This window comes from Daldinia vernicosa (assembly GCF_022497035.1).
Source record: "Daldinia vernicosa strain CBS 139.73 unplaced genomic scaffold F5Y00scaffold_99, whole genome shotgun sequence".
In the NCBI taxonomy this organism is placed as follows: Eukaryota; Fungi; Ascomycota; class Sordariomycetes; order Xylariales; family Hypoxylaceae; genus Daldinia; species Daldinia vernicosa.
In genome coordinates this window covers 1-23,448 of record NW_025954015.1, presented here as the reverse complement: position 1 = coordinate 23,448, position 23,448 = coordinate 1, and the positions used below count along the sequence as shown (strand labels likewise).

General features: G+C 45.4%; 7 protein-coding genes across 7 annotated transcripts; 4 read left to right on the top strand and 3 right to left on the bottom strand.

The window, feature by feature from the left end:
* Window positions 1-2,230: 2,230 nt before the first annotated feature.
* F5Y00DRAFT_256502 (uncharacterized protein) lies at window positions 2,231-3,500 on the bottom strand (the record flags this gene model as incomplete). Its single annotated transcript, XM_048010418.1, has 3 exons — window positions 2,231-2,594; window positions 2,692-3,199; window positions 3,248-3,500. The coding sequence occupies 3 exons, from the start codon at window positions 3,498-3,500 to the stop codon at window positions 2,231-2,233; spliced, it is 1,125 nt and encodes a 374-aa protein (XP_047859774.1).
* Window positions 3,501-5,454: 1,954 nt separating this feature from the next.
* On the top strand, window positions 5,455-6,988 carry F5Y00DRAFT_222092 (uncharacterized protein). The gene has a single exon (XM_048005672.1). The coding sequence runs from the start codon at window positions 6,142-6,144 to the stop codon at window positions 6,886-6,888; it is 747 nt and encodes a 248-aa protein (XP_047859773.1). The 5' UTR covers window positions 5,455-6,141; the 3' UTR covers window positions 6,889-6,988.
* Window positions 6,989-7,618: 630 nt separating this feature from the next.
* Window positions 7,619-9,805, bottom strand: F5Y00DRAFT_274810 (dynamin family protein; the record flags this gene model as incomplete). The annotated part of the gene is made up of 2 exons (XM_048013422.1): window positions 7,619-7,879; window positions 7,946-9,805. The coding sequence occupies 2 exons, from the start codon at window positions 9,803-9,805 to the stop codon at window positions 7,619-7,621; spliced, it is 2,121 nt and encodes a 706-aa protein (XP_047859772.1).
* Window positions 9,806-10,918: 1,113 nt separating this feature from the next.
* F5Y00DRAFT_267159 (uncharacterized protein) lies at window positions 10,919-11,749 on the bottom strand (the record flags this gene model as incomplete). Its single annotated transcript, XM_048012040.1, has 3 exons — window positions 10,919-10,979; window positions 11,076-11,206; window positions 11,396-11,749. The coding sequence occupies 3 exons, from the start codon at window positions 11,747-11,749 to the stop codon at window positions 10,919-10,921; spliced, it is 546 nt and encodes a 181-aa protein (XP_047859771.1).
* Window positions 11,750-12,885: 1,136 nt separating this feature from the next.
* Window positions 12,886-14,731, top strand: F5Y00DRAFT_256499 (uncharacterized protein; the record flags this gene model as incomplete). The annotated part of the gene is made up of 7 exons (XM_048010417.1): window positions 12,886-12,901; window positions 13,366-13,456; window positions 13,513-13,555; window positions 13,686-14,122; window positions 14,191-14,397; window positions 14,460-14,635; window positions 14,703-14,731. The coding sequence occupies 7 exons, from the start codon at window positions 12,886-12,888 to the stop codon at window positions 14,729-14,731; spliced, it is 999 nt and encodes a 332-aa protein (XP_047859770.1).
* Window positions 14,732-16,485: 1,754 nt separating this feature from the next.
* Window positions 16,486-19,732, top strand: F5Y00DRAFT_256498 (uncharacterized protein; the record flags this gene model as incomplete). Its single annotated transcript, XM_048010416.1, has 2 exons — window positions 16,486-18,033; window positions 18,092-19,732. The coding sequence occupies 2 exons, from the start codon at window positions 16,486-16,488 to the stop codon at window positions 19,730-19,732; spliced, it is 3,189 nt and encodes a 1,062-aa protein (XP_047859769.1).
* Window positions 19,733-20,362: 630 nt separating this feature from the next.
* On the top strand, window positions 20,363-22,874 carry F5Y00DRAFT_250107 (uncharacterized protein). Its single transcript, XM_048009686.1, has one exon. It carries the CDS (start codon window positions 20,773-20,775, stop codon window positions 22,477-22,479), a length of 1,707 nt encoding a protein of 568 aa, XP_047859768.1. The 5' UTR covers window positions 20,363-20,772; the 3' UTR covers window positions 22,480-22,874.
* Window positions 22,875-23,448: the final 574 nt, after the last annotated feature.

Genomic DNA, 23,448 nt, shown 5'->3' with positions numbered 1-23,448 from the left:
TAATATCATGGCTGAGGCTTTACAATCCGGGTTAGCTTTTCGTATATTCCCCAACGTTGGCTGACTACCCGCGTCTCGTTCGTACTCTGTTTTCGTATGGTCCACTACGAGGACGACGTGCAGCATCCACATCATGTAGGTCTAAAGTACGGCTGAGGCGGCAGCTCTATTGCTGAATCAGGTATAACCGTCATTACAATCCTCGCCAAGTCACTCAGCCACGTCTAATATATCCAATCCATCCATAGTCATCTCTTAATCAGCTCAAATATCTGAATATTTCTGCATTTGGAGAATATTACCGAACCGTACTCGAGCGTATAATTCAACTTGGAAACGAGTACGTGAAAGTTCTACGTATCAATATACAGCCAAGGAGACAGAGGGTAGTACTAATCTATTTTACCGCTGGCTGTGAGGATTGCGAGTACGAACATATGAATATACTTACTACTGATTTTCGAATGCTACTAGGTAGCAATAGTTTTCAGGCTAACCCTTTCGTAATATCTCAACCGTCCCTAGAGTCGTCATTTCACGGGGAAAAGGTGAAAAGGTGAAATGTGAGTGTTCATAATTTAGGTAGGTAACTAGTTACTAAAGAGCTGTACAATACAAAGCCATGCTGAGAATCTGGTTTACAATAGCTAACATTCCTCGTTCATTAAGATTCTGGCGGATATATCTTACGTGTTATGGGTATAGGCATTCAACTCCTAGCTCGATGTTCAAGCAATATGAAGCAATATGACTACCTAGGTAGGTTGAGAAAGTCTGCTTCGCACTAGCTGTCGTGTCAGCTTATATACCTATCACAATGATTCCTCAACGTACATAATTACTAATTAAAGACCAACCTTGTTCCACAAAGGAGCCTCAATAAGTACCTGGGTATCTTAGGTAGTGCTATGCGATATTCATATGCGCTAATCTAGACTTCGACGTTAACCTCCCAGCTACCTACCTAAGGTAGTTAGCAAGGTATTCAGGTCCCATTCATAATAATTAGTTTGGAAGTTTAAAGCCTCAATGTGACAATAATATCAGACATTCCAATTTGTGATAAGCAGGATCCCGGAGCTAAAGAGGCTAGGAGCACCCTCTTTCAAAGCTGAGGCTTAGAATTCACACACGATGACTTAGAACGCCGATTACTCTAAATTGAGCGGAGCCATTCTTGAGAGAGAATGACTACAGACCCAGGTTCCCCATAGCTTTACGAGTTTCACCACCTCCCTGTTCTTCATTAAGATTTTTAGTTCAGTAGACAGTTCTAAGCCCCTTTCCACTCCAACTAGAAAAGTGCGATAACACTCACTCCTAACCCAAACCACCAGCAGAGAATAGTGTACCTATCGCTAGAGGGAGGAAGTAGATACCGGAATCAAACACCGTCGTAGTGAGAACAGCTCGAAAGTAAACGGGAAGAAACAGCCAGGTTTCTTAGAGCAGAAGGCTGCCTAAAAACGTCAAACCGTACGCAACAGCTGAAGTTCGGTTACTAAATAGTCGTGTTGGTATACTAGGGTTGCCCGCGAAATAGTGTTGCTGAATATGAAATCCAACCCAACCAACGACTCCGATTCCTTGGATTGATCTTCCTGCAATAATCATGGCGCTGTTACGAGCTGCTCTTACAATTGTGCTGTTAACTATGAAGAAGATAATGGACCTTAGTATAGGGGTCTTATGGCTAAGGGCATTGGCTAGTTGGCTCATTAAAATTTGGACGACGGAGGACGCGAAGACGAAGGAGTTAGCAATCTATATATATTGTGTAAAGCCTCCAATATCTCGCACAATTGTTGGGGGGGGGGGGGGGGGTAGTAGTGATGATCATAACGTCAAGGACAGAGACAAACGCGAGAAGGCAAAGGGAGATGATAATAATCCAGAATCGAGGCGAGTGGGGTTTTCGATGAGTAAAGGTTAGACGATTCGCTTCATGGCTAGGATTGGGAACAGCTGGTGGAGCTATCGGCATGTTGGTAGAGTCGTTGTTCCCCATTTCCGTGACTCAGATGAGGTTGATTGGAGCTAGGCTGGTGTTATTGCTAGTATCGAGAGAAAATGAGCCAGGTTGAATGGACACAGCTCTGTAATAGAAGGAGAAAAAGGCTCGGCTGCGCTTAATTTTCCATTTTCCTCCCAACAGACCATCAGGATCATACCTCTTGCTGACTTCTTGTAACTTGGTACGATTCTTTAAACCATACGAACCTAAAAGATCTTAGTGTCTGAAGGCGTAGTTCATGTAAATAAATGGAACTAGTTGGTTTCGCTCAGTTGCGTCTACTTTAATCTTATCGAGTGCATCCTTCATTATCTCCAACACTGCATTATCATATTCCTCGCTCTCCCAACAGGAAAGGAGAAGAATCGAGACAAGAGGGCCTTCAGTGGCACCAAGACCCAAAGAATTGCCCCTAAGTTCAGTTGACTGTTCCATCAGCGAAACTGGGTACGGCTGCAGAGTTAAAGATAGAGTTACGTTTTCAAATCCCTTCAGGGGTTTAAGCTCAGCCGTATAGATCTCAGACACGGCGTTCAAAGTTCCAAGATCTGCTTTGACTGTTATATTCATATAAGCGCATCTATCGACGCATTAGCACACTCGTCCCGAAATAGGTGATATTAAAGCTCGAAAGTTATTATAGAGTTTGTTTCGAGAAACTACCTACGTATATACACCTCACTTGAGCTTGGCCGGATGCACTTTGCTCTGCAGCCGCATCTTTCACGCTGTGAAGACGCATTATATTGAGGGCATCAATTTGTGGTTGAACTTTGGTAAATGGATCAAGCTCGGGTGGGTTTTCGAATACCTGAGTGCAGTACAGCTGATTCAAGCACATAATACTGTTACCCATCAAGAATGAATAGCCGATGCTCAACATTAGGTGCGTTTCTTTGCTTGTATTAGGTTTGTGAAGTTCCTTAACCAGGGATTCAAGCTGACTTGGGAAGCTTGAAGGGAAGTAGAATACAGTACCACCCCATATCAGCCCTTGTTTGAAGGTCCATATGTCGAAACGAGTCACGATCCCCTGATTGTTCCCTACCCCTTTCAGAGCACGCCACAAGTCCTCATTATCCGAGGCATTGGCATTGATAATCTCACCCGAGGCCAAAACGACCTCGAAGCTAAGGATATTGTCACAAATGAATCCTTCGCTACTAGAAAAGAAGGATAGGCCGCCTTGGAGACATTGATAATGCAACAGGATTGAGGGACTTGAGGACAAACCCTGAAGTGCTCGTCCACCGATACCCCCTATTGCTGAGCGGCTACCGGTTACAGAGAGCCCGAAGGCGTCTAGCTTTTCATATACCTTACCCCAGAGCTCATCTGTCCCCCCTTGGACAAAACCATTCATAATATCAATGCCGATGAAACGTCTAAGATCAAGGGTAACGCCTCCTTGAACGTTGGCAGAGCCCGGGAGTGGTTGCATCCCAGCGCCACGTATGGCAAAATTGACGCCCAACGGCTTTATCATCTTTAAGAAGATATTAACTTTTTCTTTAGTCTTGGGCTAGAAGAGACATATCACTTTGAAACGAATACTGGACTTGTTGGAAGGGATAACGCTTTGGTCGGCTGATTTGAAGCCGCTTTCCGAGAGAAGGGATGTTACGGATACTATATAAAGTGTCAATAAGGTGACAACTTTTTTCGTGTTCTGTCGCACAAGTAAACCAACTACACATGTTCCCCCTTGAGGTTCATCTCCAAGGCTAGCTAGGGTAGCTATAACATAGCGTCTTTCTCTGGGGAGAGCTGCTTTGAACCAGCCCGTGAGAGTTGTCTCCCTTTATATAGATACCTAGGTTTTAATTTTAACTGCCGCCTCTACCCATAATCCGGGTTATGGTATTGGTATTATTCTTGGGGAGGTAACCCCTAGTAAAGAAGCAGTCCTAAGTAGTGAATTCGAAGATATCGTCAAAAGAACCCTGAACGCACGGACTAGACTTGGTTGGACATATTCTCTTGAGATAACCCGAAGTTCAGCCATGCGTATTGTACAAATTTGGAATCATCAAGAGGTGCAAGCATTTCCCTGTTTTCTCCGGATTTTCAACTCACATTAAAACTTCTTCTAAGAGGCCATCTGCACTACTACGTATATAGATCTTATTAAGACATGTCACGTAAAGTGGCGAGGTTGACAGATGGCAAGGCGTATTGATCTATGTGTTACCACCAAAAGGCTTCTCATTTATTTGACAGCCCCATATACCTAGTGGTCAGCAGAGAATTTAACACAGCGAGTTTAGCGACTTGAGCGTATTGGATAGGTAAGTCTTCATTATATTGAAGATCTCATAAGACGGCCGTCCCTCTCCGACGTTGTCGAATGTGAAACCTCATTGGTCATTTGATCTCGTCTCATCCTCATGCAACTTAATGCCCGAGGTTCAACATTTAAACAGGATATTATTGGAAGAATCCCTCGGGAGGTCTAGAAGCAAGCAAGCGTGCCTAAGTGGGCTCGGGGAGCCTGCATCCAAAACCCTTGAGAAGGATTAATAGCCTTCTGACGAGGTTTCATCGACAGGTACGCGACGCGCCATTATTGGCTATTTTGACATACACTATGTAGCTGAGTGACATGCGCAAGAGACCATTGGTAAAGGTTGCGCCAGGTGATGTTGCCAAATAGCTCGGGATCGAGGGCCACGCCACCCCCGGTCTTCTCATCTATATGTACAGATTGGTGTAGCAGGAAAGCTTGAAGCAAAGCATGTGAAAGTCCGAACATTCACAAGCTTCTAGAAAATGGCGATGGGCCTCAAGATCCAACAACATATATTAATAGATGCCCGAGCGAAAGCAGCTCACTTAGAAGTTACAACTCCTTTTCATTAATCCCCCCCCCCTCTCTCTCTCTCTCTCATACACGTACTGTACTCATCATAGGACGGGGGTCTTTGTTACTTACTCTCCACTGTGAAGCGGAGCCTGCTTGTTCACTAATGCAGTCGAGGTTTGGGGTTATTTATTAGCATCGTCAGCGACATCGGATTGTATCCCATCAACGAACCACCATCGCCAATCTTACAAGACTAGGGGTCCATCCCGTTTTGCCGTTCCCTGCATGCACGTTGATGCAAGGGCTACGGTCGTCATACATACATTAGGTACTTGGATATCCACGAGGCATACAGCATAGAACCGCCCACTATCGTCAAAACTCAGCCAGTCCTTCTCGTCCCTTCACTAACCTACCTTAAAAAAGTAGACGCCCTCCCCGTTATCTATCCACAGTCACACGAATATCCATCACGCAATGGTTCCGGGCTCCTGGTTTTCTTGAACTCCTCTTGAAGAATTACATACACGCCGCCAAGCCCCTAGGATGCCGCTCTCCATATTCCACTCTCTTACGGATCCGTATCTAAACTAAACCAACAATAGTGAAGAGACGTGGGGTCTTTTTGGCGCGCGCACTGGCGGGGTCGTGCCGGTCACGATAATTGTCTCTGGTTCCCTAAAAAAAGACAAGCGACTCCAGACCGCTTCTTTACCCAACAAATTAAGACGATAAACATTCAATAAACCAGTCTTAGCTCTGCAGGGCTAAGAGGGGTGAATACAAGGTTGCTCGACGTCCAAAGTCATTCCCATACTCTATCTATTTCATACCGTGTATATTCTTGGCACACATTGCCCTATTTTTTATATTCGGTTACCATTTTTTGAACAATTCATTATTTGTGTCTTACAAGACTACTCCTGAGTTACAGGGTTAAGAAGAACCATAATCAACTTTGGAACGAAAGCGCCTATGGGTCTGCGTACGCGGAAATATTCGTCTATATCCACCAACCCCCATCTTCACCGTTTTCTGCAGATTGAGTTCTTACCCATCACTCCATTTAGGAGTGATTTGAACGCAGACCGCAACTTTATTCTAGCTCCTTAATTGTCCGTTCTGAGTCGCCGTCTCACCGCGGTAATACGTTAGAAGGAAAAAAGAAACTACTGCGTCTCTTCTTTAAAGAGGAGCCCATCTACGCACTCCCGTGATTGATCATTCAAATTTCTTACTTAATATTCTATATTCTATAAACCTCGATATTCTATTTGGGGTAACTTATTTTCGATGTATCAAGAGAATAGTTATCCCAGCCAAGATGTCACGGCTTACACCATTACCAGCAGACCTTCACAGGTCTCATTCGACTACCAGTGTCGATACTACGTATCATAGCTTCCATGATATCGAACTATACGAAACCCCCGCCGCATCTACTGAAAATAAAATGTCTTCGCGCAAAGATGATAGACCTGAATTCAAGCCTATAATCCGGCATGATTCCGGTTACGAGTCCATATCTCCCCGGTCTAGGTCCATTGAGTCTCGGTCTGCTCAACGGCGCAATTCCAACATGTCTACAAGTTCCTCCCAGACTCGACCGCGAACACGGCCTTCAGTGCGCCGTGCTGCAAAGTCCACCTCAACCTCACATTTAAAACATCTTAGCGAACAACCTACACACTCCGTCCAATTACCGCAACAACAGACTACATATTACTACTTTCCACCCCCAGAATCACTCTCCGGAGGTCTAGACGAGGAAGACGATGCGCACGACACCGAGCTATCGTATCCTCCTCCCCCGCAAACGACCCACTATTGGACTAGCGACCATACTAGGCGTCTCGAATATGCTGCTATTGATGCTGCGAGTCGAGGCGTCAAAGGCTGGATTATGAAGCACATTGTCCCAGATTGCTTCGTGCCCAAAGCAAACCGACGAGTGGGATTTGACGACGACAGCGGCAGCGTCCGGCGGTACCGGCTCGAGCTCGACTGCGACGAGACCGGAGAGAAAGGGGGAAACAGCGGCAAGAAAATGGGCTGGCTCCTAGGCCGATAGTTTGACGACGAATGAACTCATGCGACGACAGACGACGAGTTTAAGTATCACGTTATTGCATCCGCATGGTTGAGGCGTTGTATACCCACTTTGATTTTATCTTTATTTTTCGAGATTTTCGAGATTCCATTTTTTACTGTTTTTAATATCAAGACGTCTTTGGAGTCTTTTTTGGACATATCATTTGCATTCGGTTGAATATGGCGGTACTAAAAACGGGCATCATAAGAGGCGCAACTAGTTACGAGTCAATTTACACCGAGATTGATATACAGACAGAGTATGGGTTGAACTCATTATATATTGGCAATACCACTAGAGCGGAGGGCCTACATTGGGTAGCTTTAGGGGTTGCATTGAGAAGGCTCAGCGAAACAGCGAGCGAATTGATATAAGACATGTAATTATTCAGCAGATAGCTACTTCTTAATAGTTACATTTGGCAAATACGTCAAGTTGTCACGGCCTGATTCAAGCCCCTCAGTATCCCGTGTATTCATGAGAGAATGCTTAGATGCCCTCACAGAACATTGAGATGGATCCGGGTTGATGACCCGTCTCGTAAACTCATCCATAAACACTCATCTAATCACTTTCTTTGCCTTGTTGATTCAATCGTCGTCGGATAGAACTTTTGCATCCGGATCTTCTTCAGTCTTGTTCTTTTCCGAGTGGGAGGGCGGGTCATCTAGACATCAAAATTCCAAGTCAGCTCTGTTCCTATATAGCTTCAGGAGGATGCAACCCTACCGCTTAGTTTCGAATCGACGAAACGCTTGCAAGTATCTGATCCTTCCTGGAGGACATTGATCTTCTTAGTGAGCTCCTCTCGCATCACCCGACTTTCTCGGGACTCGCCAGCGATGCGCTCTACTAGGTCCGGCGACATGCTGAAGACTGCTACGGGAGAAAGGATGTTAGAAAGAGCACCGAGAAGTTTCTGCTCGATGACTTCGGTGGCGATGCTGTCGATAAATCGCTTCAAGGCAATCTACGTTGGAGAGTCTTGGTTAGCGACTAATGGCAGATCTCAGAGAACTTAAAAGGCAGCACTTACGTTGTAATAAGCGTTCATGCGATCGAGAGCCTCAGAGGCTGCAAGACCTTCAACGTCGGGCTCTGTCTTAACCAGCTTATCAAGAAGCGTGTTGAGGTTGTAATTGTTGTTGTACCGGTCCAGATACACCGACCCATCGAGAGACGACACCCCAAAGAATTCTCGTAGGATTCGCGAGAACTCATCCCTTTGAGATTTACCAATCCTCTGGATACTCTCCGCATATTCCTTGTTGTAGGTGATGGGGTGAAGTCGCCGGTGCGAATTAAGTAACTCGGTAGTCTTAGTTTTGGCCTCTACAAGAAGATCATTGAGAGCAGAGTGGCACACTTGGTCAAGTAGAGACCTGCCAATCTGCGTATCCGCAACATAGAGCACGACATGTTCGATGAATGTCTCCACGGCCTTCCAAGACTTCTCAACGTGATCCTGCGCAATCTTTTCCCATGGAGACGATTGTTGGTGGAATAAGTCGGACACAACCATGGGGCTAAAGATTCCGGGAAGCTCCCGACCACGAGTCCTTTGCATCACAGTCTGAATGTGCTTGAGAAGCTTATCCTTAGTGATATACTCTGGGCCCTGGGAATTCGAAGTCTTCATATCCGAAACCTCGCGTTTGTGGCCGCGTTTGGTAAGCTCCTCTGCGAACTCTCTATTCAAGCCCTGCACGACGGCACGGATCCGTTGGAGATACCCTCGAGATGTCTCAGCGTCATCAAAGAATGCGTCATTATATGTTCCGCTAATAGATCGTTCAACGATTGACTGGAAATCTTGACTGATCTGTAAGAGTCGAAGTCTCTGTTCGTCGAGGGTACGTCGCGGTTCTCCGAGATCCTCGAGTTGGTCGCGGGACTCCTTTAGCTTAAGTTCAATTTCGTGGATCAGACTTGGCAGTTCAAGAGCAATTTGACGAAGTAAAATATTGCTAAGTTTCTTTCTAAGCTCGTTAATCCCCAACATCGATGAGGGGAGGTCCTTCCAAACACCTTTAGAAAAGAACCGGGCCTCATCTGCATTGCGCTGGCTCAAGAGAGAGGACCCTTTCTGCGTTTCCGAGTCGAGATTCTTGAGCACATGCCAACCAAGGTCAAAATTTACTTCGGTGTTCTTAGCAAGTGCAACATAGGTAGACTCGCTACCAGAACCAGGCACCAAAGTGTCCGGCTTCGTGATGACTCCTATGGTACGACTACCTGTTCTGTCAACCTTTTGAGCCAAGTTTAATATTACCTGGTTAGCAAAATCATTCTTCGCGGAGACAACTGCTAGAATAATGCTTCTAGGTTGTTTCATGTAGTTTTCGACGACTTGTCGGACCAGTTCGACATCAGCTTCGCTCTGTGATTTCGTTCCTGAGTGAATTAGACCCGGCATGTCGATAATCGTGAGGTGAGGACGATCTGGGCCTGTGATCTCAACTCTGAGCCGGTCTTTAGAGAAGGCATTCCCCGAAGTCGAAATTCCCATGGAAACTTTAGCCTTTTCAACCAGATCCGGGAAGCCCTCAAAGCCGTCAAGTTCTTCATGGAATGTGTGAAGGCCATTCCGCATCGAGCGTTTGGGAGGATTATCGGAGATGATGGAAACAGTTACCCCAGTTTCGGGAGCTCGTCGAAGAACAAGCTCTGTAGGGAAGCAGGTACAAAGATTGCTCTTGACTGGGAAAGGCACTCCCGAGATAGCTTCCAACACAGAACTCTTGCCGGAGGATTGATCACCACAGACAATTATCTGCGGCAGGGATATGTAGTGGTCAATCCCTTGAAGACGTAAATGGTCGATGGAATCCAACAGCTCGAGTTGGTCCTTAGAACAGAGCCCATTCAGGGTCTCCGCGTTGAAAGAGAGAACCATCTTGGTAATAAGTTACTCCACGTAGTTAGACTGTTGATCAGGAGAATATTGAGCAACGTGATTTACGAAATATCGCGTTGTAAGAGTGCAATATGACAGTTATTTTATCTTAGGTAGGCAACTGCTAAAGTAATCTAGAGATTGAGTGCAGTTGGCTGAAATATCTGCCTAAAGCGGTGACCTAGGTCACCCTGACAATATGAAATAAAGAAGTACCCAGGTAATTGTCGTTTGTTTTGGCAGCAGGTTGACATATAAACAAGTAGTCTTAGGAGGTAGTCTCGGGCAACAACTCCTCGAGTGACGGATGCCTGCTTCTCCTAAAAGGAACCTGCATCTAGTAGGTACTTACGAGCTCTTTCAAGTATATTCCTATAATCTAGATAATAAAATGGCGTCTGGCCGTTTGCCTCGTACCAATATTACTGCCTAATCAACCTAGCCAACATTATCCAAGCCTCCGTAGCCCATTCAAGGCATATATAATTAGGTAGACTATTTGACGAAACATTATGTTGTCGAACGCATATCCCTATACCTCATACCCTATTACAATCAACACACGACCCATATGATAAATGATACAATTGAAAGCACGTCTAAGAAAATATCTCCTTGGCCGTGAGATCTAGCTCCGATGCGTGTTCTTCTGTCGTTGGTATCCGCGGTTGGACGGCAGCCTGCACTATCACACGGTCACACGGGAGGAAGCTGATAGGGACACGTACGCCACCAAAGTAGCATTGCCGCTTCAGTTGCAACCATCCTTTTGACATCATGTTTCCGCCGATATCGATATCCTCCAAGTCAAGAGAAGAAATGATCAAAAAGCCAAACGCGATAACTGAGTGATTATTTCAAACTAGAAGCAAATCAAGAAAAAGCCAGTCGTTATTCAAAACACTTGAATAGTCAAGTAATTCATCTGACATTGATGCCTCTGCTTAAAATTCATTCATAGATCGAAATAAAAGAACTTTTTCTTACTCGATAAAGCCTGACTAGGGGTAGGTATTTTTATTAATTCATTTTCGGATATACATATAAACTCATCGCATATTGTGCAGCAACTAGCAAACCCCCCTATTTCATAGCCGCTCAAGGCTATCGGCATTAGCCAACCTCAAACGAGTCCCGTTTGCATAGCGGCCGAATCAGCACTTTCGGTTGAGTACTGCGTATCATAATTAGCAAGCGTTTAAACAAAGATTAATAGATGGACAGCGAATAGGTAGAACACCAATCCATCAAAAGGGGTAGTTAAGCTTACTGGTTCCACTTCCCGGGTTGGCTCCGTTCCAGGTTCCTGTTCCAGGAACGAGATCGTCTTGTGTCACAGCACGATCGTAGCACGAGCACTGCCATAGGAGGTGGTCTGGGCTGTTTCCTCCCGGTGTGTTGCTGTTGTGTTAGAAGATCTAGTGTTAGCTTCGCAATCCTACCTTTGAAGAAGTTTCAACGTTCCTCGCCAGATAATGGGAAGAACAGGGTTATTTCACTTACTACTGACTGTTAGCGACTCTGAGCGAAATAATAGTGAGGGTAGATCAAGAAAGGACTGGGGATAATGTGTCTTGTCTCCATACATACCACATATCCGCCTTGGAAGTATTTTCCGCTCGGGAGCCAAGTGCCTGCTTCAGCGGTATTGTTTCCCGCCAGGCAAATACTGCCGCAAGTATCAAGTATTTTTTGGTGGTCGTTGTCAAGCCAGTCCGTCTGTCTGAATGTATAAAGCTCATTGATATTCGTTGCTTTCGGTCCCATTACCCAGATCCCCTCACTTCCCCGGTTGATAGTAGTTTCGGTGGTGATTGCCGAAGCTGTGCACTCCGTCGGCGTAGGGTCGTCGCGGACTTGGACTGGTACCGGGATATCGAAGCGCGCAACCGCCGCAGCGGCGCCCGAGGATAAGGCGAGAAGAATAACTAAAGGGAAATACATGTTGAGAAGACTGTGATACGACACGATACCTCGAAAACTACCCGCCAGCGAGAACAGCGGGATTGATTAACTTTATATATAAATGCTTTAGCCTGCTTTCCTGCCCTATTGGGCGACCGATCCCAACATGGTTATTTATCCGAACATTGATAAAAAAAACAACTTCAATGGAAACGATCTCCGGTGATCGCCAAACAAAGGAACTGGGAATAACCTGTGAGATTCGATTGATTGCCTACCTGCCGGCTGGTTAGTTACAGCCATTGCGTATCACATAACGATGACCAATATCTCTGGTAAGGATGCGTCGCAAACTTCGTCACTCATTCGCCAATTAGAGGAGATTAGGTAAAGTTAGTGCTGAAGAGCACAGATTATTAGGTCTCGGATATTCACTCCTCGTGAGCATTTTTGTGATGTTTGATCTTATTAGAATGTTTTCCCGTATGTTTGTATTGGGTAGATTGGATTCTACTTCAATCCCTTTACGGCGACTTTATGGTACTATTCACATACTTCACTCATGCCATACTTTGTACACCTTGGCGGTTATAGCATAAAGTATCCCCCTGGGATATCATCTGGTCATAGTATCATCGTATAGCACTTAAAGATCTTGATTTGCACTCCTTAGGAAAGTTGTGCTTCGTTCAAGTAGGTGATACTTTCTCCTTTTGTGAAACCCAAAGGGAGGGTTGAGAGATACTATAACTTACCTAGTTGATGCTTAAGTACACGTCTGCATCATATTTAGTACCCCGGCTGCTCAGTACCTATTTAAGATGTTATTATCAAACACTTTCTAGAGTGCTCTCTTCTGAGAATCCATTGGCAAGAAAATAAAACATGTTAAGACGTACTGCTTCAAGTTGCCGCGATGAAAACCGCAGTACGTAAAGTACAAGCTTAATGTGCGCTTCGTTTTTCTTCTACCTCGTAGGCGGTACTATAAATATCACGGTGATTTACTCTTGGGTCAGTATACTATACCTTGAAAATATCATACACTTGGTTATGCAGAGATTTTTATATTAACTACAACATGTATGAGTTATACAACCAATGTAGACCTTCATAAGTTAAAATAAGCTTTTTATATATGCATATATTTATGACGGATACGGGGGCACTTTACCATGTGGATTATAATCAGTTGGTCTAGTTTGGGTAGTGCCTTTCGCTTGAAAAGGAGGTATAGTCATCATTTCCTGGACAGTTCTCTAGTCGCTTTCCCATATTGATATATTTGACTGTATTAGCTATTCAAGCACAAGACCTCGTGGGTATAATAACTGATTTAGTAGATCTTCTCTCAACATAATAACGGACTGGTTCTGTATAAGGGACTGCCTATCTCGCGGACGGCCAGTGCGGAGTTCTCCCACATCTCGGCAGTTCAACTAGAGGGGGGTTTCTTATGGGAGGTTATAAGTTCGTCTTCCTATAGGTTAGGCTATTTAGTAATAATATATTAACCATCATCTTTGCCCATGCTTGGTATTTCATAGGAGTAATATATGGGGAGGGATCTCTATCAAATAACTCCTTGGCCCTCACTTAGACTTTGATTCTTTGACCCCCAGCTCATATTAAAATTCAGATGTATTATACGTTAGTCGCTAGCCTGGCGCTCCTCGCCCCTTATGCCTTAGGTGCGGGTATCTTGCGTTTCGGATGCAGCCAAATCACGATTGAACGACTTGACCCGTAAGGATCATATGCTCTATATCATATTATGTCGTTTCTAAGTATACCCACTGCAGACTTGTAGAGCCAGGAGCGAATCCAAGTGCGCACCTCCATCAAGTATGTATTATAAAATACTAAACCAAACTCAGAGGAAAGTACCTAATGCTGACAGGCTGTTAGGTCGTTGGAGGGGTACGTATACTATTAAACTCAGTATATTCTATCTAATAACGAGAAATGGAAGTAGGATGCGTTCAAAGCTACCATAGAGAGCACCGATGTTTCCAAACTTGCTGGCTGTACCACCTGTAGCTTTAGCGAGGACCTATCGAACTACTGGACAGCGAACTTGTTTTTTCGCGCTCGAAATGGAACATACAAGCGTGTACCTCAAATGCCTAACAGATTTCTAGATGGGTCGGTTGGTGGTGTGACTGTCTACTACTTTCCACAGGATCTTCGAAGCAAAGTAACCGCGTTCAAGCCTGGCTTTCGTATGCTGGTTGGAGACGCCACATTGCGAAGCGGGGAGGGACAGTCACCGAGGAACTGTTATCGTTGCTTCACGGGCGCAAACTTCGAAGGTGACAATGCCGCGCCATGTGCAGACCCGGTTCTCGACACCCCTGGATTTCCCTCGACGCCTTGCCCTGGAGGTATTCGGTCCAATATTCATTTTCCAACGTGAGTAGAAAGTGAATACCCGCCTTGCGCAGATGCCCTTTTCTGTCTAACTAGATGTTGCTACCTAGTTGTTGGGACGGAGAAAATCTAGATACACCCAACCATAAGGATCACGTCACCTTTCCAACAGGTAGCGCGTACACGTGTCCGTCTACGCATCCGGTCAAGATCCCTCAGGTCATGCTGGAAGTTGTTTGGGATACGCGCGAGTTCAATAATAAAGACGACTGGCCTGAGGACGGCTCTCAACCTTTCTTCTTGAGCACTGGAGACCCGCGAGTAACTTTCAACTCTCTTTGGTTTACTTACTAAAATCTAACTGTTGACCTCAATTCAGGACTGGGCATAGTCAGCACGGTGACTACGTGTTTGGCTGGAAGGACGACGCATTGCAGAGAGCCATGGACTCAAATGACTGTTTCGCTGCCAACTGTACCACATTGGCGACTCAATCATTCGATGTTGCTAATAAATGTGCTATTCAACGGACGGTTGATGAACCGGTTGACGGATGTAAGTGCTATTACCTGGTAGATAACCCCTTTTCTGGGATACTTGAGACTGATACTTATTTGTTCAGGGTTAGATGTTATACCTGGGTTAGGTTAGCTAGTGGTTATAAAACTGGGCAATGATATAAAAGATTCCCTTTCCAGCCTTCATTTTTTTTGTGCTTTCGATTGTTTGACATTACCTTGTTTCTTGTTTGCTAAAGGTTCTTCATAAATAGTTGACCGCCCTCACGGCATCAATGTATGAGTGTGTAAAGGATGGTAGGACACATAAATGAGACTGGCACATGCATGCGAAGATATCACATCGGATTGACTTTTGGACATGTTAGTGTTACATGCATATATCTTTTTACATCCCATCCAATAACATCTCTCTTCACGGTTCCATTGCCGTCATCATTCTCGCTCTTGACCCCTTAAATTTATAGGGGTTCTATTACCATACTACATATGTAGTATGCAGGAACACTAATATTCTGCAAATATTCGTAAGACATTGATTTATTGATTACGTCCATGACGAGGCTGAGACTCTTTGGTGTTTGCGTGTAAAATGGGTTAACTACCTGTTATAAGTAGTGGAACGCGTGAACGTTTTATTATTGGTCCTTGGCCTTGATTTGTGGGTTTTCCTGTTTCTTTTTTAATCGGATGTCGGAACTGTGTTACCTGCTCTTCGAGAATGGAGTTTGGAGTTTTTTCTGCAATTCCTTGGATACCTCATTTTCTGCAAGCTGCAAGCTGCAAGGGCTGTAAAGTTTTACGCAGTGCGTGTGGAGCTAGCGGCATTGGGACATCACTGGGCTGCTGGAACGTGATTTTATTGGGGTATAGACTACCCCACCAGCCCACTAGCTTATCATCCCTGCATTCCAATTACATACATACCCGGCTTCATCACGTCGTGAACGCGTTATGTTAGCTGTACATAGCGATTGAGATAGGTGCCTAATGTATACCTACTAAACCTTATGTTGTTTGATGCGGTTACCCAAGCTAATGGACGTCCCCCTAGCGTGTCCGTCTTTGTAACGGGCTAAACGCCTAAACAACTTAATGTTAGGTAGCGACAATGTAAATTAATGGTGCATTGACTCTTTTACCAAGAAACAACTCGTAGGCAAGATTGCGATCGAGGTTGCTCTGCTTATTAGCTTCTTGCTATCTATTGGTTGTTACTTGTTGTTACTTTAATCGACCCTGGCTAGTACCTATGTAAATAAGCTGAGCAAGGTTCATACGTAATAACCCGGATTCTATCTAATATTGACTTTGGGGGGTTTCTTTTTTCGGGTAGCTGTTTTCTTTCTCCTTTCCGTTTTTTATTTTTTGCGAATTGCCACGGTTGTACCTAGTTACTATTCTTGCGCCGTCTTTGTCTACGGCCTACGACGTGCTGTCGTTTGCTTGTCCTCAATATAGGAGTCCGGCCAATGCATTCACTATTTTGACTCGAACTTGGACCCGAACTCGGTCGTTAAAATGGATGAGAAACGTCCCCTCGGTACCGCCGGCAACGGTAGTGGTAGTAGTAGTAATAGTAGTAGCAGAATCAGTGCCCTTCCAAGACCAACATCGCGTCTACCTTTGCCTCGGTCTAATATAGCAACTAATACTACCGCTATTCCTACGAAGCCTGCTATCCAGAGTCGACAGCCTCCTGAACCGACGCGAGGGCGCTCGACCCAGCCTGTAACCGCCCCCAATGCCCGAAATCCTCGGTTACGAGCGACACCCTCTAAAGAACAGCTCAGGGCTACCTCGACTGTGCGCAAGACTCAGAGATCACAGGCCCCTCCCGTCAGCTCGCAGACGAACCGCCGAGATGTCAGTACTAGGAACCGGAGCATGTCGCTTGGACCTAAACAAGCTGCTTCGCAGGATAGTCGGGATACGCATGTTGAGCCTTTCAAGAAACCCTCGGTCCCTAGACGACAGCCGTCGGGTATACTTAGACAATCCTCACCTACGACACCTACGGGATCTACGGGAGGGACCTTATCTCCAGAAGGAGACGATGACGACATTGCTGTTGACTCTCTTCCACCTTTACCAAGGTCTACCGATGAGGGTCTTACTTTCGACGCATTACTATCACCACAGTCTAGAAAGTCCCCTCCGTCACTCACTGAGAGGACAATAGAGACTCTTTCACAACTGCCTTCTTCCCCGGCTTTTAAACGGCGAGGCAGCAATTTCTTCGAGGGAGAAGCGCCTCTAAGACCGCAATCCAAAGGTAGCGTTAGCTCAAAGTCAAGGCCGGGCTCAAGTTATCAATCGGATGGCTCGACTATACGGTCGGTTAGATCACTTAGTCGACCAGGCTCTGGCCTAGAACAAAACGAGGGTTTATATTCTAATTTTCGGGCTTCTACTAATAGCTTCAAGCCGCCGCTATCAACTACCTTAGGAACCCCAACAAAGAGAGTATCTTCTATCAACTCGAAGACCCCTACTAGCAAGACTCCTTTAGCCTTGAACCCGCGCCCGCGGTCTAGCTTGAGTAAAGTTCCTTCTCGATCATCATTGTCAGCTTCAATAAGCCCCCCAATGCCGAGTCTGGATAAACGTCTCGAGGCTTCAGTCTCCAAGAACGGCTCTAAGACGGTAGCTGCTCGTCCTCTGAAATCGAGGGCTTCGATGAACCACTTGTATAGGAAACCATCTCTTCCATCTCTAGACAAACCGGCGTCTCCTGCACCCCCGAGCCCCGTCCGCAAAGCCTCTCTTGCTTCCGTCAAATCATCCAGCACATCTGGAGATGGTCGCAACTTATCAAGTGCTTCTACTGCTTCTACGGCACTGACGGTGGACTCCATTGAAGAAGCACCCACGTCTACTGCTCGAAAGTCGTCTGCCGCATTACGAGATCAAATTGCCAAGGCCAAGGCGGCGAAACGCGCTGCAAGTCGACAAGTGCCGGTAACAAATGTTCCCGAGGCTGAGGAGGCGCCAGTTATCCCTACGGATACTACGTTTGATTTCGGCCTGTCTGATGACCCTTTCGGTCAACGTCAATTTGAGAGCGCAAACCGCAAAGTTATGCAATCGCGAATTGACACTGCTAGGACAACAGGAAGACTTAACATTGCAGCCATGGGTCTCAAAGAAATCCCAACAGAAGTCTTGAAGATGTACGATTTAGAGTCCGTGGATCGTCCTGGTAGTTCTTGGGCGGAGAGTGTAGATCTGACTAGATTTGTGGCCGCCGACAACGAGCTAGAGACGATCGATGATGCAATCTTCCCAGACACCGATCCCAGTGACTTCGCAGACGAAGAAATCACTGAAGGACATTTATTTGGGGGGTTGGAGTCACTAGATTTACATGGAAATATGTTGATAGCTTTGCCTATGGGCCTAAGACGTCTTCAGTTGCTAACGTCTTTGAACCTGGTAGGCTCCCCCTTTTCTCCGAATCCCATAAGCGCAACTAATGCTCACAATTTTGTAGGCATCCAATAAGCTGACCAACAATTGTCTCGAAATAATCTCACAGCTGACTAACGTTCGAGACCTGAAGCTCGGCAATAATCTTTTGTACGGTCGCATGGAAGGTGACTATCTGGCCAATTTGCAGAACCTTGAAATTCTTGATCTTCACGGAAATAATATTTCTTCCCTCCCGGATGGTGTCGACAAGATGGTGCGCCTTCGTATGCTGAATCTAAGCGAGAACGCCTTCGAGACTTTACCATTTGAAAGCCTCTCAAAGCTCCCCCTCACTGAACTGCTGGTTCGCAAGAATAAACTCTCTGGGACGCTCATCGGCCCCGGGGTAGAGGGCTTTCCGCAGCTCCAAATCCTCGACGTGACGGCTAATCAAATAAAAATGATAACAGATGACGATCGGCCTCTGAACTTGCCGTCTCTGCATCAATTTACGGTGTCTATAAATCGTATCTCATCGCTTCCCGATATGAGCTCGTGGACCAGTCTTCTCACGCTCAACGCGGATGAGAACAGTATTACAGCTTTCCCAAAGGGTCTTACGAGTCTTGAGAATGTGCGCCATGTTGACTTTACTAGCAATGATATTAGGGTTATACCTCCCGAAGTAGCTCGAATGGAGAGTCTCATCATGCTACGAATTACCGGAAACCCTCTTAAGGATAAGAAGTTTACATCGCTGACAACCGAAGAATTGAAAGATACATTGGCGGCAAGGTTAGAGCCTTTACCCCAGGCCGAAATGGGTGGGATCGAACAATTCGGAAATGGATTCTCACTTATCCCACCTCATATTGGTGATGCAAAACCGAATGTTCTGGCTAATGGCGACAGCGAGGAGGGGGGCCGATCAGACCCAGATGATTTTGCCACTCCACCAACCTCAGCGCCTCAATCTCCAACTCGTCGTTCACGGTCTCATACTTTGAGCAGCCAGACCTGGCCCATCAAAGCTGGAGGTATTCTTGATCGGTCAAACACACAATCATCTTCATTACACCCGGTCGTCTGTTCTAAGATCGCTGCAGTACATACCATACGTGATGTGCGACTCCAGCACAATACTTTTACCCAGTTCCCCAATTCGTTATCGTTTTTCACCGACACAATTACGTCTCTTTCGCTGGCAGATAACCAGCTCACAGGCGAGAGTTGGTTGACGGAACCAATCGACCTTACTGCTCTTCGGGAGCTCTCTTTGGCTTCAAATTTTTTCACTAGTCTTACACCACTTACTACAAACCTTTGTGCGCCAAACCTGCAAAAAGCGGATGTATCGTTCAATAGAATAGTAAAACTCTCGGTTCTGCGGGAGTTCTTCCCGAGCCTTACTATTCTTCATATATCAAATAACCGCCTAGAGGACCTCGATCCTGAGGCAATCAAGGGAATGAAAGTGATCGATGCTAGCAATAACGAAATCGCGCATCTGAATCCACGTATTGGGCTGTTAGGAGGGACTGGAGGCCTAGAGAGGCTAGATGTGACGGGAAATCGGTTTAGGGTCCCGCGATGGAATGTTCTTGATCGTGGAACTGACGCAACGCTCCGATGGCTCAGGGGTCGTGTTCCCGTGGCCGAGATGGCCGAGTGGAGAGCGAAATCCGGCGAAGGCGAAGACGATGCTTTGAACGATGTCGACTAATAACTAATACGTTAGTGCCGTTATATAAACCTGTGCGGATTTTCGGACTGGGCGTCTTGGGGGTCATTTGTGGACATTCTCTTGTAGCGATAGAGATACCAATTTGGGCTCGTGTGAAGTCCTAGGGGAGTTGGGTTGTTTTCAGAAAAGGGAGGAAAGGGAGGAAAGGTGACAAAAGGTGACGAAAAGTATCCATTTCCGTCCGTACGTATTATAAGTAGTAATAATGTATGAATAAATAGTGTTAGTGTGTATTATATTTTACCTATCAACAGTACCTATACATTAGAAGTAGAGTCAAGTAGAGTCTATGTAGTAAGAGATATACATGTATATAAATTAAATACCTAACCTATATCTGATCCTTGGGAATGCGTTGCATCTACACAATTAAGGTCAAGTGAAGCTCCAGTCTACATGTTGTAGCTGTCAGTGCTTTGACCACCTTTGATCCGTACTTGCTCACCTGCTCAACCGAGAAAGAAGCAAGGTTTAGGTAGCATTTAGCGCATAGTTAGCGCATTCAGCCTTTAACTTTCAGTGAAGTGGGCCCCTGCCAGCCTTCAGGATTTCTAGGACTGCAGCGACTGCTGGAGCAACCAGTGCTGCAGCAACCAGTCAACTTTGCAAGTTCCAGTTAGTAAACGAAGTTTTCCCATCCACTAGTTTTCCCATTGGCCTCAACCCGCATCAATACTTCTTCTCCACTTCCACGTAAAACATCCTCATTCATTTGCTTTCATTCTTCAATCCACCAACTCTGATGTGGCAGTGACAATATTTCAACTACTTTCCTCTCCTTCCTCTTCTGACCCTCCGCGAACTCTTTTGATTCAATTCAAAAGAGCATGTTGCGTTTCCCGAACTAAACCGCCCCCTCCTCTTACACCACCATCACCTTTTAACTTGGACGCCTCTAGCTCTACTACTTCGTGTCCAACTTAGTCTCACACCGACTCCATCTAACAGAAGGATTCAATCGTCCTATCGTCCTCATATATCCTCTAATCCTCTACAATACTCTAGCATCGAATACAATCATGTCGGCTGATACTCAAACCAACGACTCGCGCCCGAACGGCGTTGTAGAGATCGATTATGACCACATTCCTTCCACTCCTCCTGATGCCACGGGTATCGTCCACTCTTCATCGCAACAATCCATTCCTTCCACTGAAGGTCCAAACTCACCTCTTCATCAGTCTACTTCGTTTAAAACCGAGGTGATGGATGACCGTAACCCATCTTCCCAAATTATTCCCTCATCCTTGACCCCACCTCCCTCGTCTCAGGTCCCTACGGTGAACGGGGCTTCCAACATGCCTTTGGGTTATGTTAGCTCACAAAGAGCCAATATTTTCTCTCCTCCCACGACAGCGCTTCGAACACTTGCACGAGATGGGAGTTCTGCATCGGGCTATGTTGTTCCAAATTCGGATCAAATCGCAGACGCCTCGGCCGACGAGCTCCGTGCTTTGGTTCAGACATGTCTCGCTGAAAACGCGAGGTTGAAGATGGAGACAGCCCATCACAAACTACAATATAACCTGCTCAGCATGCAAGCTGACGAGGATGCAAAGAGAGCGGCGGTAGAACATGACATGACGAGACGGGAAGTCGAGGTGCTACGGATGACTGAGAATTCACGTCAGGCTCGACGAGAGCTGGATGCGGCTACCGATTCAACCCAAGTTAAATATCGGGAGCTTCAAGCCCAGTACGAAATTGTTGTAAAAGAGAATGAAGCTCTTCAGAAACGCATCAAATCTGCTACCAAGATTATTCAACAGCAGAGCGAGGAGCGCGACAGCTTGATTGACGAGCGTGACATGCTTCTCAATCGCATTCGTGAAAACAGGGAACATTTCCATATGCTCTGCAGTCCCGGTGGAGTATTTCACGGCGCCTTAACGCCAAAGACTCCCGCAGCCGCTTCGCCTCAACAATACCGGGCCACACCACGACAGACACCCAAAGCTATCCATCGAGATGTCCGTCAGGATAATGATACGAACCAGGCTGGGTTTGCTGCTCTGCTCCAAGCTTTGAGTCATGATAATAGTGCACCATCTACCCCAACAGCAACCGGTCGGCCTACACTACGAGTGCCTCCAAGACATACTCGTGGAGTCCAGTCGCTATCGTCTCTCCCTACTACGCCAATTGCACGTCCCCGCGGAGAGTACACAGGTTTGTTACCTTCTGTTGATTTAGTACCACAAACTGAACCCCCAAACCGGTACGGCAACGGTCGGTATGGTTTAGAGACACCGGTTCAGAAAAGAGGGCGTCAAAGCCGAGAAAGTACTATATCCGCCGACGACAATGAGGAGCTCGCCCGAGCAGCCCTAGAATCAGTAGCAGCAGCTACCCAGTCTTACATGTCGCAGGGTTCGCGAGCGTCCCGGCGGAGAGAGGAGGAAGAGGTGTTTGAGAGCCAAGCCAGCCAGGCAGCATCCGAAATGCTACGCCGTGACCCGCGAGAGAGTTTTGAAGTAGCTAGCTCGGTTGGATCGCGCGATGGTACGCCGGCACCGGCAGAGAAATCTGCCAAATTACAATCGAAGTTGTTCGCGGGTCTGAATAAGGCTGGGCTCGCGGCAGAGAAGCGAAAGTTTAGCGCCAGCACGGAAGGTAACGAGGGCCGCCGAGAAAACGCCGTGAGTCCTAAGAAGATGAGATACGGAGGGAACACGGAGGCCAATGGCCGTGTTGGTCTAGGGATTCGCTACGGCCAAGCAGCTTGAAAAGTTTTTGTTTGATGGGCTTTTCTGAAGGGTTTCTGGGAGAGGTTTTGGCGGATGAAAAGAGTCATGGTTGCTTGTAGTTGGGCAACGACGTAGCTGGATTGGGATTATCATTCATGCTTTGGGCTCTGATGATGACGAGATCGAATGAAATCTGTATTATACCCGGTTCTGCTGTGACGGCGCTTAGGTCTGTTTGATTCTGGGCTCCGAGCGCACTTATACGGAAGAGTCTCGAATCGTCGCAATGGGGATTCTTGTACTGTTTACTACGGCGCCTTGTACAATGGGCAATAGGCAATGGGCAATTTGACATGATGGGTTTACGACGATGGATGTTTATTAGGTACCTAGTCATGTCATACCAATAAATATGTTAAATACAGAATCAAAACGCTTGCACATGGCGATGTAGACTGTTTACCTATAGTTTATTCGTGGCGACTATTTATACACATGTGAAGCTATCGTGTAAACCACTTAAACACTTAACGTTGATAAATTCTAGTTCATACTGTCTACATAAGGTAGCCGTTAAGTATGTACCTGGCAGCCCTGTGCTTTCTAGTACCTTAATATAAAAACTCGTGATATATTATCATTATAATGATATATATCGGGATAAATTTCGTAATATTAATTAATTAATTAAGTAAAAAAAAAGGAATTTATTTAAAAAGTTATTTATAATTTTATATATATTTTTTATTTATAAACTTATAAATCTTTATAAATAATAATTTATATTTAATAATATTAAATTTATATTATTTTTTTTTTATTAAATAATTATTTTTAATTATTATAATATTTTATATTAATTTAATCGTTTTTATAAATATTATTTATTTTAATTTAATAATTTTTTATTAATATATTATATATTATAAATTAAATATTTATTTTAAATATAAATAAAAAATAAATTAATATTATTATATTTATTTTATAATTATATTTTTTTAAAAT